This window comes from Helianthus annuus, chromosome 4 (genome assembly GCF_002127325.2).
Source record: "Helianthus annuus cultivar XRQ/B chromosome 4, HanXRQr2.0-SUNRISE, whole genome shotgun sequence".
Classification (NCBI taxonomy): domain Eukaryota; kingdom Viridiplantae; phylum Streptophyta; class Magnoliopsida; order Asterales; family Asteraceae; genus Helianthus; species Helianthus annuus.
The window spans coordinates 136,417,123-136,432,673 of NC_035436.2; the positions used below are offsets into that span (position 1 = coordinate 136,417,123).

General features: G+C 36.3%; 2 protein-coding genes across 4 annotated transcripts; one reads left to right on the forward strand and one right to left on the reverse strand.

Moving 5' to 3' along the window:
* Window positions 1–1,401: 1,401 nt before the first annotated feature.
* On the reverse strand, window positions 1,402–9,382 carry LOC110931728 (ubiquitin carboxyl-terminal hydrolase 6-like). The gene is made up of 10 exons (XM_022175111.2): window positions 9,378–9,382; window positions 8,129–8,184; window positions 4,579–4,701; window positions 4,417–4,491; window positions 3,713–3,838; window positions 3,540–3,613; window positions 3,323–3,377; window positions 3,183–3,245; window positions 1,778–2,061; window positions 1,402–1,662 (listed from the first exon to the last, which is right to left on the reverse strand). The coding sequence occupies exons 1-6, from the start codon at window positions 9,380–9,382 to the stop codon at window positions 3,582–3,584; spliced, it is 417 nt and encodes a 138-aa protein (XP_022030803.1). The 3' UTR covers window positions 1,402–1,662; window positions 1,778–2,061; window positions 3,183–3,245; window positions 3,323–3,377; window positions 3,540–3,581.
* A 96-nt stretch (window positions 9,383–9,478) lies between these two features.
* On the forward strand, window positions 9,479–15,302 carry LOC110929297 (transcription factor ABORTED MICROSPORES). Of its 3 annotated transcripts, none has more exons than XM_022172428.1 (10): window positions 9,479–9,652; window positions 9,773–9,823; window positions 10,464–10,567; window positions 10,899–11,078; window positions 12,265–12,343; window positions 12,417–12,485; window positions 12,576–13,274; window positions 14,141–14,449; window positions 14,528–14,704; window positions 14,904–15,302. In XM_022172428.1, the coding sequence occupies exons 2-10, from the start codon at window positions 9,815–9,817 to the stop codon at window positions 15,132–15,134; spliced, it is 1,857 nt and encodes a 618-aa protein (XP_022028120.1). In that variant the 5' UTR covers window positions 9,479–9,652; window positions 9,773–9,814; the 3' UTR covers window positions 15,135–15,302. The 3 variants fall into 3 exon arrangements, with proteins under 3 accessions (XP_022028120.1, XP_022028121.1, XP_022028122.1); XM_022172429.2 differs by having other exon boundaries at window positions 9,495–9,652; window positions 9,773–9,827; XM_022172430.2 differs by lacking the exon at window positions 9,773–9,823 and having other exon boundaries at window positions 9,501–9,652.
* Window positions 15,303–15,551: the final 249 nt, after the last annotated feature.

Genomic DNA, 15,551 nt, shown 5'->3' on the forward strand with positions numbered 1-15,551 from the left:
ATTTTGGTTTGTTTCAGTACCAGTATTCGATATACCAAGCAAAAGAGAAAAAATAATTAAAGCGGTGATCAAAAACCATATAAAATAAATAAAGACATGATGTGCCCAAAATAATATAGACACGTGTTCAACATCGACCGAAAACGCTAAAAAATGAATACTAGTACCGGTTCCAATAATATCCAATACGAATATCGGTTAGGTTCGTCACAGTACATGTATACTATACCAAAAAATCATACAACTCTGTTTTCAATATAAATCATATCAGAAGGTCGAGAACAAAATAAACACACCCGCTTGTTTTTTTAAAGGAATACAAGTTGTTTGAGGAAAATCAAATTAAAAGAAAATTAAATTATTTAAAGATATATATATATATGTATATATATATATATGTATATATATATGTATATATATATGTATATATATATATACATATATATACATACTAGTTGTTTACCCGCGCGATGCGGCGGGAAACATATCACTTAGGTTGGTGAGTTTAGGGCTATGTACGGGGCGGTTCGGTTTTGAGCCATAACCAAAACCAAATTCGCGATGCAAAGGAAAACACAACACTTGTTAGTAATTCTAAGAGTGTGCATGATAAGGTTCAGTTCAGTTAGGTCATAACTAAAATCTAAATTTCCGGTTAAGCTTCAAAAATGGCGGGGTTACAATTCATGACGCAGTACACGTTTTCTGTTTGTTTATCAATCCTCGTGTGATATATTGCTTACTATTTCTATTTTCTTTTTTTATTCTCTAAGTTATAATTTGTTTCAATATCAAAAGTAAAATAAAGAAAATGATACAAAAGATGTTTGATTAAACCAGAAATAGTTTTAATGGCCGAGTGAGACATAGATTTAAGCTTTCCAGTCAGTATATATTTTAAAAAAATTGTTTTATTTTGAGTTGAATAATAAAGTTTAATAAAACTATTTATTATATATGCATGCATAATATTTTTTTCTAAAAAAAAGATAGAAACAAAGACTACGGATGTTCCGTGTATGTGGTCTTTTGACTCCTTGTGGGTCCATTTATGATCATGTAACCAAAGCCAATCTATAATTGGTCATTCTACATTGGTTCCCAGCCCAAATAAATGGGCATACCACTATGCTTGAATTTGTTAAGTTGTTAACTATAAGACCACAAATAAATAACCCAACCCATTCAGTACAAGAGGAATTGTTTTTGTAAACACAATGGATAAACAACCCTTCATCATGTATGTTGCTTATATAATCTGTTTCTATATATATCTTCCTACTTCCAATCATGCGCTTGCTGCATTCATCGCATTTGTTTCGTTACCATCATGGTTCACCTTTTGGTTTAGATCTCTGTTGTTGACTGATACGAGTCGCTTGTTTGACACGGACACAAAAATAGTATAATCTAACATTTTAGCATAGTTTTCAGTTTCATTGTTTCATTGTTGGAACCAAAACAAAGCTAATCAATAAAAGAATCATGGAAACTAAAACTTAATAATGTTTAGTCACTAAGAGTTTATCTTATCCAATGAACTCAGCATCATAGCCTTTTGTTTGTTCTAGGACATTTTTTGTTTGATGATAGTGCTTCTTACTCTTTGGACATTAGTGAATGCAATGTAGATGAAGCCTCCCCCTTACCTCTTTCTTGTTCCTGAGATATTTTATTAACAAATAACAAAGTAATAATTAATTTAGGTTTTGAAAATGCTAGAACATGAGGTTGAAACATTGCTTACTATTTGTTTAGAGGAAAATGTATTTGGTACCTCAGACTTGATGAGTTCAATTTGTGTAGACAAAAGAGCCGATACGGGCCTAATGGTGGGAGAACTTGCTCTCACTACGGAAATAAGAATGTTGTTTTACTCCTTTTCCATACCATAAGATCCTGTCACACCTGTCCCATGAACGGCATCCACCATCTCTGAGTTCCTGCCTTAGCTGATCAAACTCTTGAAGGGCACTCCAATCTTGCTTTTTTATTAGCTCCCTAGCTAAATCATTTTCCAAGTATAACCTGTAGTTGAGATCCCCAAACCAGAATATTTGGCTGTTCCATGAAACCATACATATTACTATCTTAGAATCACTTCTTTCGATAATCAAAGGACTCATGTAAATGTGTCAAAATGGATGGGTCAGACTTATTAGATAATTGGTCAAAATGAGTATCTGTGTGGAGTTGGGTTGAACCCAAAGTTGATCATCTATAAGGGAAAATCACCAATAGTATAGTTTTACAATAGAATAATTCATAATTGGACAACCTTTTGTTTTAGCTAACATTTTTTTTTAATTTACCGATTTAACCCTGTTAAAGAGAAATCATAACCCAAATGATCATATTTATAAGTAAAAGGATCAAAATTATCACATATTGACACACACACTACTTACTCATGTCTTAGGATTGTGTGAGGTTGAGGCGTGCATTCATCTCCAAAATATATGGGTGGGCTGGATGGATACGGGTCTTGTTAACTCGATACACTTTTGTCTAATTCTTTTTATAATAAGTAGCTAGTGTATTATATCATATTGATCAAAAATTATGTATTAATTCAGTATTAGTTCAAATTTTGGCGTGCGATAAGAAGGTTGTATGCCAACACGTTGTACAACTTTTGACCAAATATAATATGTTTCTTTCTTTAATAAATTTAGAGTAAAATGTCATTTTCATCCCTGAGGTTTGGTTACTTTTGCGACTTTCATCCAAAGGTTTGTTTTTCCGCATTTGAGTCCAAAAGGTTTGAAATCTTGCCATTTTCATCTTACTCGTTAACTCCATCAATTTTTCTCCGTTAAAGGAGGGGTATTTCCGTCTTTTTGGACATTATTTTATTAAAATAAGAACACTATAAGAAATAAAGATCCACCTCTGTTGACTTTCTCCCAACCCAAACCCTTTAATCATCACAAAAAAGGTTTAAAAGACGAAAATACCGTTGACTTAACGTTAAAACATGGATGGATTTAACGAGCCAGATGAAATGACACGTTTTCAAACGTTTTGGAAAAAACAAACCTTTGGACAAAAGTCGCAAAAAGTAGCCAAACCTCAGGGACGAAAATGGCATTTTACTCACAAATTTATTTTGACACATTTGGTTAGCTGGAAATACACTGAACAGACAGCAAATAGGCAAACGAGGAATACGCAAAAATTACCATAAATATGTATTGATAGTTGCTTAGGTCCAATGACTTCCCACCATCAACTTCAACTTGACTCTGATAAGAAGAGATTATAAGCATAAAACTAAATATCTAAAAAAACTCATTATCAGTGATGTATTTAGTGGACTTACTAAAAGAGGTGAAAAAGATGAAAATTTTGTCCAGTGATCTATGTCAACTTCTGACCTGTCAAAGTTTGATCATTTTTTATTATTTAATTTCAGAAGTAATCCATTTGACATCAAAATCCAAAGTAACATGTTTTTTGTTGTCAAAAAAAAAAAAAAAAGTGGAACCGGAAACAAAGAAGTTTATAGCTAAAATGTTCGGAGTAGAGAAAATACATACGTTGCTTTCCATTTGTTGGTGAAGAATGCATAATTCTTTGTATCAACAACTTCTCCCTCCCAAAACGTAACCACCTACAGTTAATGAATTCAGTATGCTAAAGAAATTCACAATTCGTATATTTGCATATGTGGCATCTGTTGTTGCCGAAGTAGTGAAACCAGTGGACTTACCGAGCCCAGATCCAGTGCCAATAGCTCGACCCATGTACAGAGAATTTGGAAGTCCTTTATGCTTCTCTTCGACCCCAATAGACAAACCGCCGACAATGCCCACATCAGTCAAGTCTACCTTCTTGGCTGCACGAATATCATAAAATGGGTTGATTATGTATGGGTCAAATAACAAAAGTAATTCAAATTTTGGTAGTAGTGGCGCACTTACGTCTAGATATATTAAGATTAATTAGCCCACGGCTCAAAGAATCGCCACGCCGTTGCGGCTGCGCATGCCAACCCAAATTTCAGGTTTTTGTGACGTGTCTTATTTGGGTTGGACCTGCCACCCAAGCTCGTCAACCCACGAACACGACCCGTTTAACACCCCTGATAAACCAGTAATCCCACGGCCAATAGTAATAATCCAGTTAATTAAAAAATAAACCAATATCGTTCAAATGTAGTAAAAATTTTCATAACGGGCTAAAATGAGTGACATATCTGTGGAACTTGGTTACTAATTAATGGTTTTTATCAAACCAAGTTTCATAATCATTCAGTTTAGGTCATTCATTTTTAACCAATTATAAGAGAAAATTCACAATACTAAAACGGCATTGAAAGTGGTTTTTGTAGCCGAAAAAATATGAGTGACTTTAGTGGTACAATAGTGAAACTTGGTTGCTATTAAGTGGTTTTCACCCAATTTTTATACATACCTCCTCCAGAAAGTTTTGTTATATCTTCTTCCCTTTGTGGGATCGGATTATCGTCATCGAACTGAACCCATTTTCCTATATTGATATCAATTATTCAATGAGAGTAAAGCAAATTAGTATAAACAAGATGATATAGAGTGATAGCAGATAGACAACAAGTACTGACCATTTCTTGCTTTACCCAAGCAACATAATGGCCTGAATCTGCACTTCTGCCTTTATGGGTCAGCACAGCTACCAAATCATACACTCTAGTCAACTGGACATTCTTAGCAGAAGAAGCACCTGTAACATATAATAATCAAATCTTAATGACCAAAAAGATGTGACTGACAACTGTATGAGTCAAGGTTGTAATATGGGCAAGCTGAGTAACACATTCTGTCCAAATTACATCGTTTCAATAATAATACAACAGTTATAGAGGGTTTTTATGCACTGAACATTATAAGCGCCAAGGTCAACTCATATTACTTATGAATGGGTTGGCTTGGTTTATGTTATATCTCTAATGGGTCTCAGAAATTTAAAAATAACAGAAGCGGGTTGTCGAAACCTACAAAAATAAGAAAAAAAGGTTGCTAGAATTACCTTCCTTGTCAGAAAACGTACACGCAGCCGATAAATCAGAAGCGGGTTGTCGAAACCTACCTCAATCACCATCTACCGCCAGATGCTCGTCTCATTTGCCACAAATCTGCTCAAGAATCCCACTGCCGGAACCCTAATCGGCGGATTTTAACACTGCACACCACACCGTCACAGGTTGGGGTCATGGATTTGAAATCGAATGAAAGTAGAACCCTAGATCTGGTGAAATCCTCACAGATCTGTTCATGAGTCGCCAGAGAGAGAGAGAAGAGAGAGAGAAGGTTGATGAAGTTTTGTGAGAGTCAAAAGAATGAAAGTAAAACCCTTGATCCGGGTGAGCTGAATATCAGCTGTCCAGATCACAATCCGTGTGAAAAACTAAAAGAAATGGACGGCTGAAAATGATTCATGTGACAACTCGAAATCTAGAACCTTTCGTTGTGTCGTGATGTGACTTGCTTGTACGTTACGTGATTAGTTAACCAATTGAACTTAATGATAGCGTGAACTTTTATATGCTTTGTTATGTGTGCATTGGTATATATATATGTATGTATGTGTTATATGTGAACCGAGAACCCGACACGAGACAGCGAGAACCCGACTCGAGACCATGTGGTCTCGAGTGAACCGTAACCATTAGGCCGGTTCGGGCCTTTGGCCGGTTGGGCCATTGGGCCGAAAACCCTTAGCCGAAACCCATTAAGGGTGCACCACTTGAACTAGCCTATATAAACTACCCTTAGTTATTTGTTACCACTTTGTTGAACATTACAACACACACACTCTCCTACTTCTCTCACTTAAACTCTAGAACACAAACACTTCATCATTCTCGGATTTGGACTTGGATCGGCTCACACACACACCCGGTTGGAAGCTTTACACACACACCCTCGAAACCCATTAACCGGTTAGTGTTTTTAATGTTTATGGTTGATTTTTGTTGTGATTTGTGATGTATGAATGTTGATGATTCATGTTAGGCTTAGTGTTTGAGTTTGATGGTTAAGTTGTTCTTTTATATGAGAGGATTGTTTATCAAGAAGCTTGTTTGATGAAATAACCATTTGTTGGCAAAAGATGAAACTATATGCATGGGTTATGATATCTTGGGTTAAATAGAGTTTAAACTACTAGATCTTGATGATACATAAAATCGGGTTGCACTTGGCATGAAAATCGGACACATATGAAAACCGAGTTGTGTGTTATGTTAAGTGTTTTGATGCTTGTTCATAGTTTTGGTTGAATAAGTGATTAATATGTTATGAACTTGTTGAATATGGATTTGAATGTATGAAGAACACTTTGAATGATAGTTGACGATTGAAAACCCTTGTGATTTTGATCCACCTTTGACTAATAGCCTGATTAGGAAAAATGTTAGTGGAATTCTATTGGTTATTTCCTGATTTAGGGCCTGATTACATTGTACCATTTGGCTGACTACATCTGCATCAACACGTGAACATGAAAACGACAGCTTACGACTCGCAATCACCCAGTTGCGACTCGCAACCACAGCGTGATGACTCGAGACCACGCGGTTGCGACTCGCAACCATAACAGGACAAGCCGAGACCACAGGTTACGAGTCCTGTTGCGACTCGAGACCTTAGCATGATGAACCGAAACCATGGTTGCGACACCGGTTGCGACTCGCAACCACCTGAGATCAGCACACACAACATGACTCGAGACCATGCCTGCGAGTCCGGTTGCGACTCGAGACCACACTTATGGGCCTAAGTTGGTGGGCCGGCCTTGTGGACTTCTGTGTTAACTGATTAATACGTGTATTGGGCTTAGGTAGAACTTGTGGGCCAAATGTGATACTGTGCACTGTTGTTAAACTGCCATGATAGGAACTATATGCCGTAACTGCTACTTGTACGTGCACTGCTTGGGTTGAATCTGATTATAAGTGATATCCGTGTTAGGACGTTATTGACTACTTGCGACTTGATTGATCTTCTGTGATTAACTGCCGAGCAAACCAAGGTGAGTTCACACCCTCTACAAAGCATGGGATTCCCTGGGTTGGGAACGGGGTTAAGGAACGTGGATTCCTCGTCCTCCTTGGGTAGGACGTCAGTGGTTCAGGAATGTGATTCCTCGTCCGGATGGACGGATAAACGTACTAGACTAAAACTCTATCACGAAGTCCCTCCTTTTTGTATCGACTAATCGCCGGGCCAATGGCGAGCGGGTCATTAGTTAGATAGCGCTATTTAGGTCTGACAAGCCTCACACCGTGCCGCAGAGGACGGGCGTGAACTAATGGATCTGGGGCACGTCAATGATGATAGACATTGATGTTTTTCAGGGCACATAAACATGACTACAGTCAGCAGTCGATATGGTAACGAGTCTAGTGTACGCATGGGGTAGCCCCCACGGCCGAAATGCCTGATAACTATCATGGGGTAGCCCCCACGGCTGGAGTGCCAGAGTAACTGGAAATGAACATGTCACGTTTTTAAACTATGGGGTAACCCCCACGGCAGGATGCCAGTTAAAGTAAACTGTTTTCGAAACAACTAAAACGAACACCCAACCGTGAACTCACTCAACTAGTTGTTGACTCGTTACTACATGCTTTGCAGGACCATAGGTACTCAACTGGAGCTCGCATGGAGGAGGATCGTTGTGGGACACGGATTGCTACGTGCTATGTTAAACTTGAAACTTTTGAACTTATGTTATAACTTTAAACTTATGCTTCCGCTTGCAACTTAAACTTATTTGTTTTGAAACACCATTCGTATTGGTTAAATTTTTATAATTACTTATATGCTTGTTCAGTATGATTGGTGGCTGGATCCTGGTCAGTCACGCCTCCAAGCGGTAGTACTCCGCAGGTGGGATTTTGGGGGTGTGACAGATTGGGCAAGCTGAGTAACACATTCTGTCCAAATTACATCGTTTCAATAATAATACAACAGTTATAGAGGGTTTTTATGCACTGAACATTATAAGCGCCAAGGTCAACTCATATTACTTATGAATGGGTTGGCTTGGTTTATGTTATATCTCTAATGGGTCTCAGAAATTTAAAAATAACAGAAGCGGGTTGTCGAAACCTACAAAAATAAGAAAAAAAGGTTGCTAGAATTACCTTCCTTGTCAGAAAACGTACACGCAGCCGATAAATCAGAAGCGGGTTGTCGAAACCTACCTCAATCACCATCTACCGCCAGATGCTCGTCTCATTTGCCACAAATCTGCTCAAGAATCCCACTGCCGGAACCCTAATCGGCGGATTTTAACACTGCACACCACACCGTCACAGGTTGGGGTCATGGATTTGAAATCGAATGAAAGTAGAACCCTAGATCTGGTGAAATCCTCACAGATCTGTTCATGAGTCGCCAGAGAGAGAGAGAAGAGAGAGAGAAGGTTGATGAAGTTTTGTGAGAGTCAAAAGAATGAAAGTAAAACCCTTGATCCGGGTGAGCTGAATATCAGCTGTCCAGATCACAATCCGTGTGAAAAACTAAAAGAAATGGACGGCTGAAAATGATTCAGTTCAAGGGTAAATTATGTTGTGTTTCTTGGTACTTTAAGTGTTGTACATTGTGCGTTGAGGGTGTTTTAAGTACATTGTTCAATTACCATCCTATCCTTCAGATATGCTTTTTATAGTAGTATAGATATATATATATAGGGGCTGCTAGAATGAGAACCACCTCGAGTTGTAAGAATCGCGAGAACTACACCCCACGGGTGGGCGTTCACCATGATTTTTTTACAACTAGATGTGTGTATTATAAACACAGCCGTAAAAAAAAATTTTAAACGCCGCGGCCGAGGGGGTAGTTTTTTACACCACAAGTTTGGTGTTTTTAATTTTTTTTCTTTTTTCTTTTTATTTTTCACCAAACTTGTGGTGTAAAAAACTACCCCTTCGGCCGCGGCGTTTAAATTTTTTTACGGCTATGTTTATAATACACACATCTAGTTGTAAAAAAAAAATCATGGTGAACGCCCACCCGTGGGGTGTAGTTCTCGCGGTTCTTACAACTCGGAGTGGTTTTCATTCTAGCGGCTCCCTATATATATATATATATATATATATATATATATATATATATATATATAATTTACATATAAACGGTGAAGTTGAAAATTATTTAAAGATATATATTATTTACATATAAAGGGTGAAGTTGAAATTGAAAAATAAAAACACTAAAGATGCTATTCTATTTTTATCATTCAGTAGTTTAGGGGTATTAAGGTATGAAAAAAAGGTGTTTCTCAAAATGTAATATCTCGATTATTAGCCTCTATGGGTAGTAGTTAATTGCTGATACAAACAATTCGAAAAAGAAAAAAAGATTAAAAGTAGTTAAGGTAATTTATACGCCATCTTAGGTCATGCAATCTGGGCTGCCCCCATCCTAACAGCACATATTTCTCCAAGTACACAAGAACTTAGTTTCTTGATCTCTCTCTCATGCATCAGCTACACTTCACCTACCCACAATAAAATCTCCATATATAATTGAAACCCTACTTTCATCTATATACATCTTTAAAAAAGCGAAAAATCCTCATTCGATCGCCTAATTTCCGATCCTTCTTTTGCTTCAAATGTTCATGAGATCATTAGATATGTGAAGATAATGAACAACATGAGGTAGGTATCTCTAGTTGTTAACCATTGCTGTCAAAAAAGAAGATATAACTTGCTTTTAGTGGTTGTACGTGTTTTTTCCATCATTTAGATTTTCTTATAATTTCTCTGCATTTGTTCTAGTCAAAAGAAGATCATAACAACATTAAAGTTATCATACAAGCTATGCAAGTGGTAGGTACGTTATTTTCTGGAATTTATGATCAAAATGAGTTGATTTTGGTCGAAATCTGGTGCGTTATCTTGAAAACTTCAAGGATAATTTCTTAAAAAAGTGTTCATAGACGGCTTCTAAAACTTAGGAATGAATGTAGATAAAACACTTGATACTTTTTTTAACATGCAAAGATTTATATAGCTTATTGTTAACTTTAGCGTTTTTCATTTACAAACTATTTATATATGGTTTCTTGAAATGTTTGAATGAAGTAGATGAACCACTTAAATATGTGATTTACAAGTGAAGATTCATAAGATTCGTACTATTCTTGGCTTCTACACACAGAAATGACATGAATATGTTGTATGAAACAAAACTGAAAAATTAGGGTTTTCTAATAAGACAGAAATGTTGATATTATGATTTATAAATTTAGTTGATAAAGGCAAGTAAATAAGCACATATGATATCTCAACTTTTTCAGTTTTGTGTTATAAAGTTTATTTTTTGGTATGTGAATAACATAAAGATTACAATATTGTTAAAAGTTCAGGGTTTTATTTTTTATTATTTTATTTTTTTTAGCTAAATAGTCCTGGATAGACCAACTTACACTATCAACCTTTCTCTCATTGAGTATTATTCTGGATATAGTGGAAGATGGAGGTGATACAAGAGATGATGGAAAGGCTAAGATCAATAGTAGGCCCAGAGAGTTGGGATTACTGTGTGTTTTGGAAACCGTGTAAAGATCAAAGGTACATGACATGTTAGTTTTGTTTCTGAACCAATTAATATGTTAAGAACCATACAAAAACACATAGTCTCGTTTCAGAACCAATTAATATGTTAAAAAAACATACAAAACCACATAGTCTGGTTTCAGAACCAATTAATATGTTAAGAATCATACAAAAACACATAGTCATATATTGATTGATTTGAATATGATATGCAAGACGGTTATATCATCTATGCTTCTCTCTCACTACTTCTGTTCTTTTAGCTCTTCAAAAATTGTATTACAAGGCTCGTTTGTTCATGGGGATTCTTTTTTTATTTATTTTTTTTCATGATGTGATTTGACAGGGTGATTGAATGGGTGGATTGCTGCTGTTCTGGGAGTAATGTAAGGCATATGAACGGAAATGGTGGAGAACATGATCAACAACTGTTGTTTCAATGCAAAGATGTGGCATTTCATCACCCAACCACTGATGCTTGTCACCTTCTTTCTCTTTTACCACCTTCCATGCCTTTTGACTCTGGGTTAACCTTCTTTTCTTTCTTGCAATATATTTACACATTTATATTTTATTAACTGCAAAAAAGGCAAATGAAAACAGTACGTTTAAAACTCACTTGTCTAAGCAAAGAGTTTATTAAAATATAAATATATTTTATATTTATTTGTTTTGATATTTAGGAGTTTTTACAATTTAATGAAAATTTGATCTTTTATTTGTCACATTCTAATGCAAATTACAATTTTAAAGGGGTGTTATTGCGTTACGCTGAATTATTTAGTTGGGATTTGAGGCGTGTTCGCTTCTGCATTGACTTACATAAATTTAGCACTCCATTCTGATTTATGAAGACTTTGATTTAATCGTAAAACAATCATGTGTTGGTCTTGGAATACTGATCCTCGATACTAAAAATATATCATGGTCCTTCACTAACTGATATTCTCATTGAGTTTATACATTGGGACATGGAGGTTCTGTTAGACAATACGCATGATATCTTTCTAAAGATAAATAGAAAACAATATTTGTTATACCCAGCTTGGGGCGGTGGGTGAAGGGGTGGTTGTGATGGTGGGTTAGGTAGGTGGTGGTGTGGGTTGATGATGGTGGTGGATTGGCGGTTGATGGTGGTGGTGGTGGGAGGTGGTAGTGGTAGAGACAGAGAGAGTAATAGAGAGAGAAAGCTATGTATATATAATTTTTAAAAATAATTTGCTCTATTTTTTTAGATAATATTAAATAAATAGGTAAAAAGATTAAAATACCCTTATGTACTCTAATTTAACTAAAAAATCTAACTGGGTTAGAGCTAAATAACGTGCAGGATTTTAAACATTAAGTAAAAAACTCGTCAAGTTTAGTGCTAAAGGACACCGCCTGAAAAATGGTGTTAACATAAATGACAAAACTTGTAATTTACTCTAATATATATATATGGGGGTAGGTTAACGTATAATACTCTTTAACGTGCGATTGTTATTATATTAAATCACGCATGTTATAAAAATCAAACTCTAATCACCCATGAACAAAAACACGTAATCACGCATGAACAAAATAAAAAATCACGCATGAGGTGAACTCTAATCATGCATGTTATTAAAATAATTACGCACATTATAATTTTCTCGTGTACAAATCGCATGTTAAGAAATATTGTATTTTACACTCTCACAATATATAATCAAAAGTTTTATAACATACAGAATTTATGGACAAACCATGATATCTAACCAACCAAGATGGCTCAACTTTTCCAATAGCTCCGATTCAAATTTTTGTGAGGTAAATACCCATCTTAAATTTGTATCTTATTATTTTGAAAATCTTTGATATTATAACCCATTCCTTTTTGCAGGAAAATCTAGGAACGAAAGCTTTGATTCCTGTTTCAATTGGGCTTGTAGAACTCTTCGTATCGAAACAAGTAATGTTTCTTGCATGACCAAAGCATCAAAATGATATATCACAATTATGAACTTTCGCGTTTTTACATTATAGATTTGTTTGTTTGCAGATAGCTGAAGACCAAAGCATAGTCGCTTTTGTGACCGATGTGTTTAGCAAGTCACTCGAACAACATTCTATGTTAAACACAAGCAACAATGTGGCATCAAGCTTCTCGGTAAACATGGATGGTTTAGAAGACGGTGAATCAAAGGATTACATAGCTCAAGTGTTGGATGATCACAAGGATCCATGTAACAATTTCCAGCCACCAATTTCCCCGGCGACCATTTTGGAAAACCTGAATCTGTCACCACACAATATCTCTGATAACCATATGCATCCAATGAACTTCTTACAACACTTTAACTATGGTGAAAACAGAAGCGCGAAGAACATGTTCTTGGAAGGCACGAGGGAGCCTATGATGATGAACCATGACGACCCTTTTGATCCTAGTTTGGAGGACAATGGCGGGTTTGACCACGAGATAGATATGGCGTTGCAAGGCCAAATGATGAGTGATAGCAACAATAAGGGGCATCTCATGGATCCCTTAGAGAATAATTCAAAGAAGCAAGGGAATGATGTAAACCGTTCGGACTCTGTCTCTGACTGTAGTGATCAAAACGATGATGATGATGATCCTAAATGTCGTCGTAGGAATGGCAAACCACAATCCAAGAACCTCATAGCGGAGCGTAGAAGACGAAAGAAGCTTAATGATCGACTCTACACGCTTCGCTCTCTAGTACCGAAAATCACAAAGGTAAGCTCAAACTAGTCATTTTCATCCTTTTTCAAGTTCAACCAAAATGGGTCCGGGTTAATTATCATACACTTTTTACTAATTGTTTCAAGGTATTATAAATAGTTAATGTTAAAAGCTTTATTATAGAACACATATATTATTAGAATTATATATTTAAATATTGGCATATAACACATCAATAGGTTTACAAATATTGAAAATTGGCTTTTTACGACTTGTATGTTATTCATGTTGGATTGGCAGGTTTTGGGTCCGTGGGTTGAAATGTTTCCCTGATGATCCGAACACGACCCATATATTTATTCATTTTAAAAACATAAACCCTAACCCACACACTTAAAATTGTGCAACCTACACACAACTCGTTTAACACATTTATCTAAATACGTCAAACATGTCAAGTTGTAGACATGTAATTGGTTGGTGGGTTGTAAAAAAAAATGGTTACGTTGGTCATAAAGGGGTTAGCGGGTCAACCAGTTTAATAAATCACTGTAGTGTGCCGACCTATTTAATTAAACAAAATGGTGGGTTGTATGGGTGAAATACCCGAACATGAGTCATTCGATTAAACTGGTCGATCAACTTGAGCATAGAACTTTATTAAAGAAGTTAGCTATGGCAATAAAACCTGATTATTTTCGAAAATTGCCACCTCTACTTTCTAGACATTTAGAACTCTCATCCTTTGACCAGCAGCCTTTTGAGTTAAATGTTTTGATTTTACATATTCAAATAAAAATACAATCAACCCAACTAACACAATTGAAAATAGGTTAAATGCCAACCGTGAGCTTGATTTTGATGTTAATCATAGTCCAATTAATATGACCCATGCCTACTCTTTGTTTCCCAATTTGTAGTTAGATAGAGCTTCGATTCTAAAGGACGCGATCGAGTATGTGATGGAGTTAAAGAGGCAAGTAGAAGACCTCCAAAATGAGTTGGAAGAGAACTCAGATGACGAGGATACTACGAATAACGAGAGCACCATTGTTGAGCAAGAAGTGATGCATGGCAATGGAAGTAAACAAAAGCGTAGATATAGCCAAGGTCATGGGATGTTCATGAACGGGCCTCAACCCGAAGCTTATTCAGTCATTGGTAACAATGAAGTCACCAAACATAACCCGGACGTTGATGGTGCTAGTGAAAAAGGACAACAAATGGAGGTAAAACTCTTGTGTTAACATTTATGGAATCAACTAAAAATATTCTTTAACATATTTTCTATATTCGTGTTTGTGTAGCCGCAAGTGGAAGTCGCTTCATTAGATGGAAATGAATTTTTTGTGAAAGTTTTTCGCGAGCACAAACCAGGCGGGTTCGTGAGGTTAATGGAAGCCTTTAACTCTCTTGGACTTGAAGTGACTAATGTCAATGTTACTAGCTTCAGATGTTTGGTTTTAAATGTCTTCAAAGTTGAGGTGATATCCCTATTTGTTATCTTATTTTGTGGGTCCCGTTCCACGACGAGGATAAGGACACACAAAACAAAGTACAATCTTATTATATGGGTCCCATTACGTACCACTAAATAGGACCCACAAAACGAAATGTAGATAATTATACAAAAAAAGAAGTGACAGTTAAGAACATACTAACTTTTTGTGTTTGGTGTAACAGAGGAAAGACAGTGAAATGGTGCAAGCCGACCATGTTAGGGAGTCGTTGCTCGAGATAACACGAAACCCATCTAAGGGGTGGCCGGAGACTTCCACAAAAGCATCGGAGAACGGGCATGGCATGATGGATCACCACCACCACAACCACAACCACCACCACCATTCTCACCTCCATAACAACCAACCAAAACCTCAATACCACTTCAATGCAATGTATCAAGTCCTTAACTAAGCTTTCAAGTGTTGATAAGAATGAAGCCCTTGGAACTTGTCCATTTATCTTTTTTAGTATCTATGTTTTCTCTTGTTATGGAACACATGATCTGGTGTGGCATGTAGGAACAACCTGCTGTCTTTTTCTAATCAATAAATTGCACTTTCTGCTGCTGAATTAACATTATATTCTTTGTATAATAATGAATGTCTAATCTGATAGAAAAATAAATAACCAAGACAAAATTGGTGTCAACAACTTCAAGAGCAACAGTTATTGTAAAACGCTTTCATTGGTCTGGTTGGTACCCAAACCGCAAACTACCTTTTTGGAAAATGAGAAACCAAACTGCTTGGTAGTGACGGGGCCACATTGTGACGAACGGGTCACCCGACACCACTAAAATCAATGTATCATATGTAACATGTAGTAGGA

Bases quoted from the DNA above. Each gene is read 5' to 3' on its own strand.
- LOC110931728 (XM_022175111.2), bottom strand. The intron at 4,492-4,578 runs GTACTTGTTGTC...ATATCAATATAG, and splicing joins GGTAAAGCAAGAAATGGTCA to GAAAATGGGTTCAGTTCGAT. The intron at 3,839-4,416 runs GTATGTATAAAA...ATATTCGTGCAG, and splicing joins AACAAAACTTTCTGGAGGAG to CCAAGAAGGTAGACTTGACT.
- LOC110929297 (XM_022172428.1), top strand. The intron at 11,079-12,264 runs GTTAACCTTCTT...TATAACATACAG, and splicing joins TCCATGCCTTTTGACTCTGG to AATTTATGGACAAACCATGA. The intron at 13,275-14,140 runs GTAAGCTCAAAC...CCCAATTTGTAG, and splicing joins TAGTACCGAAAATCACAAAG to TTAGATAGAGCTTCGATTCT.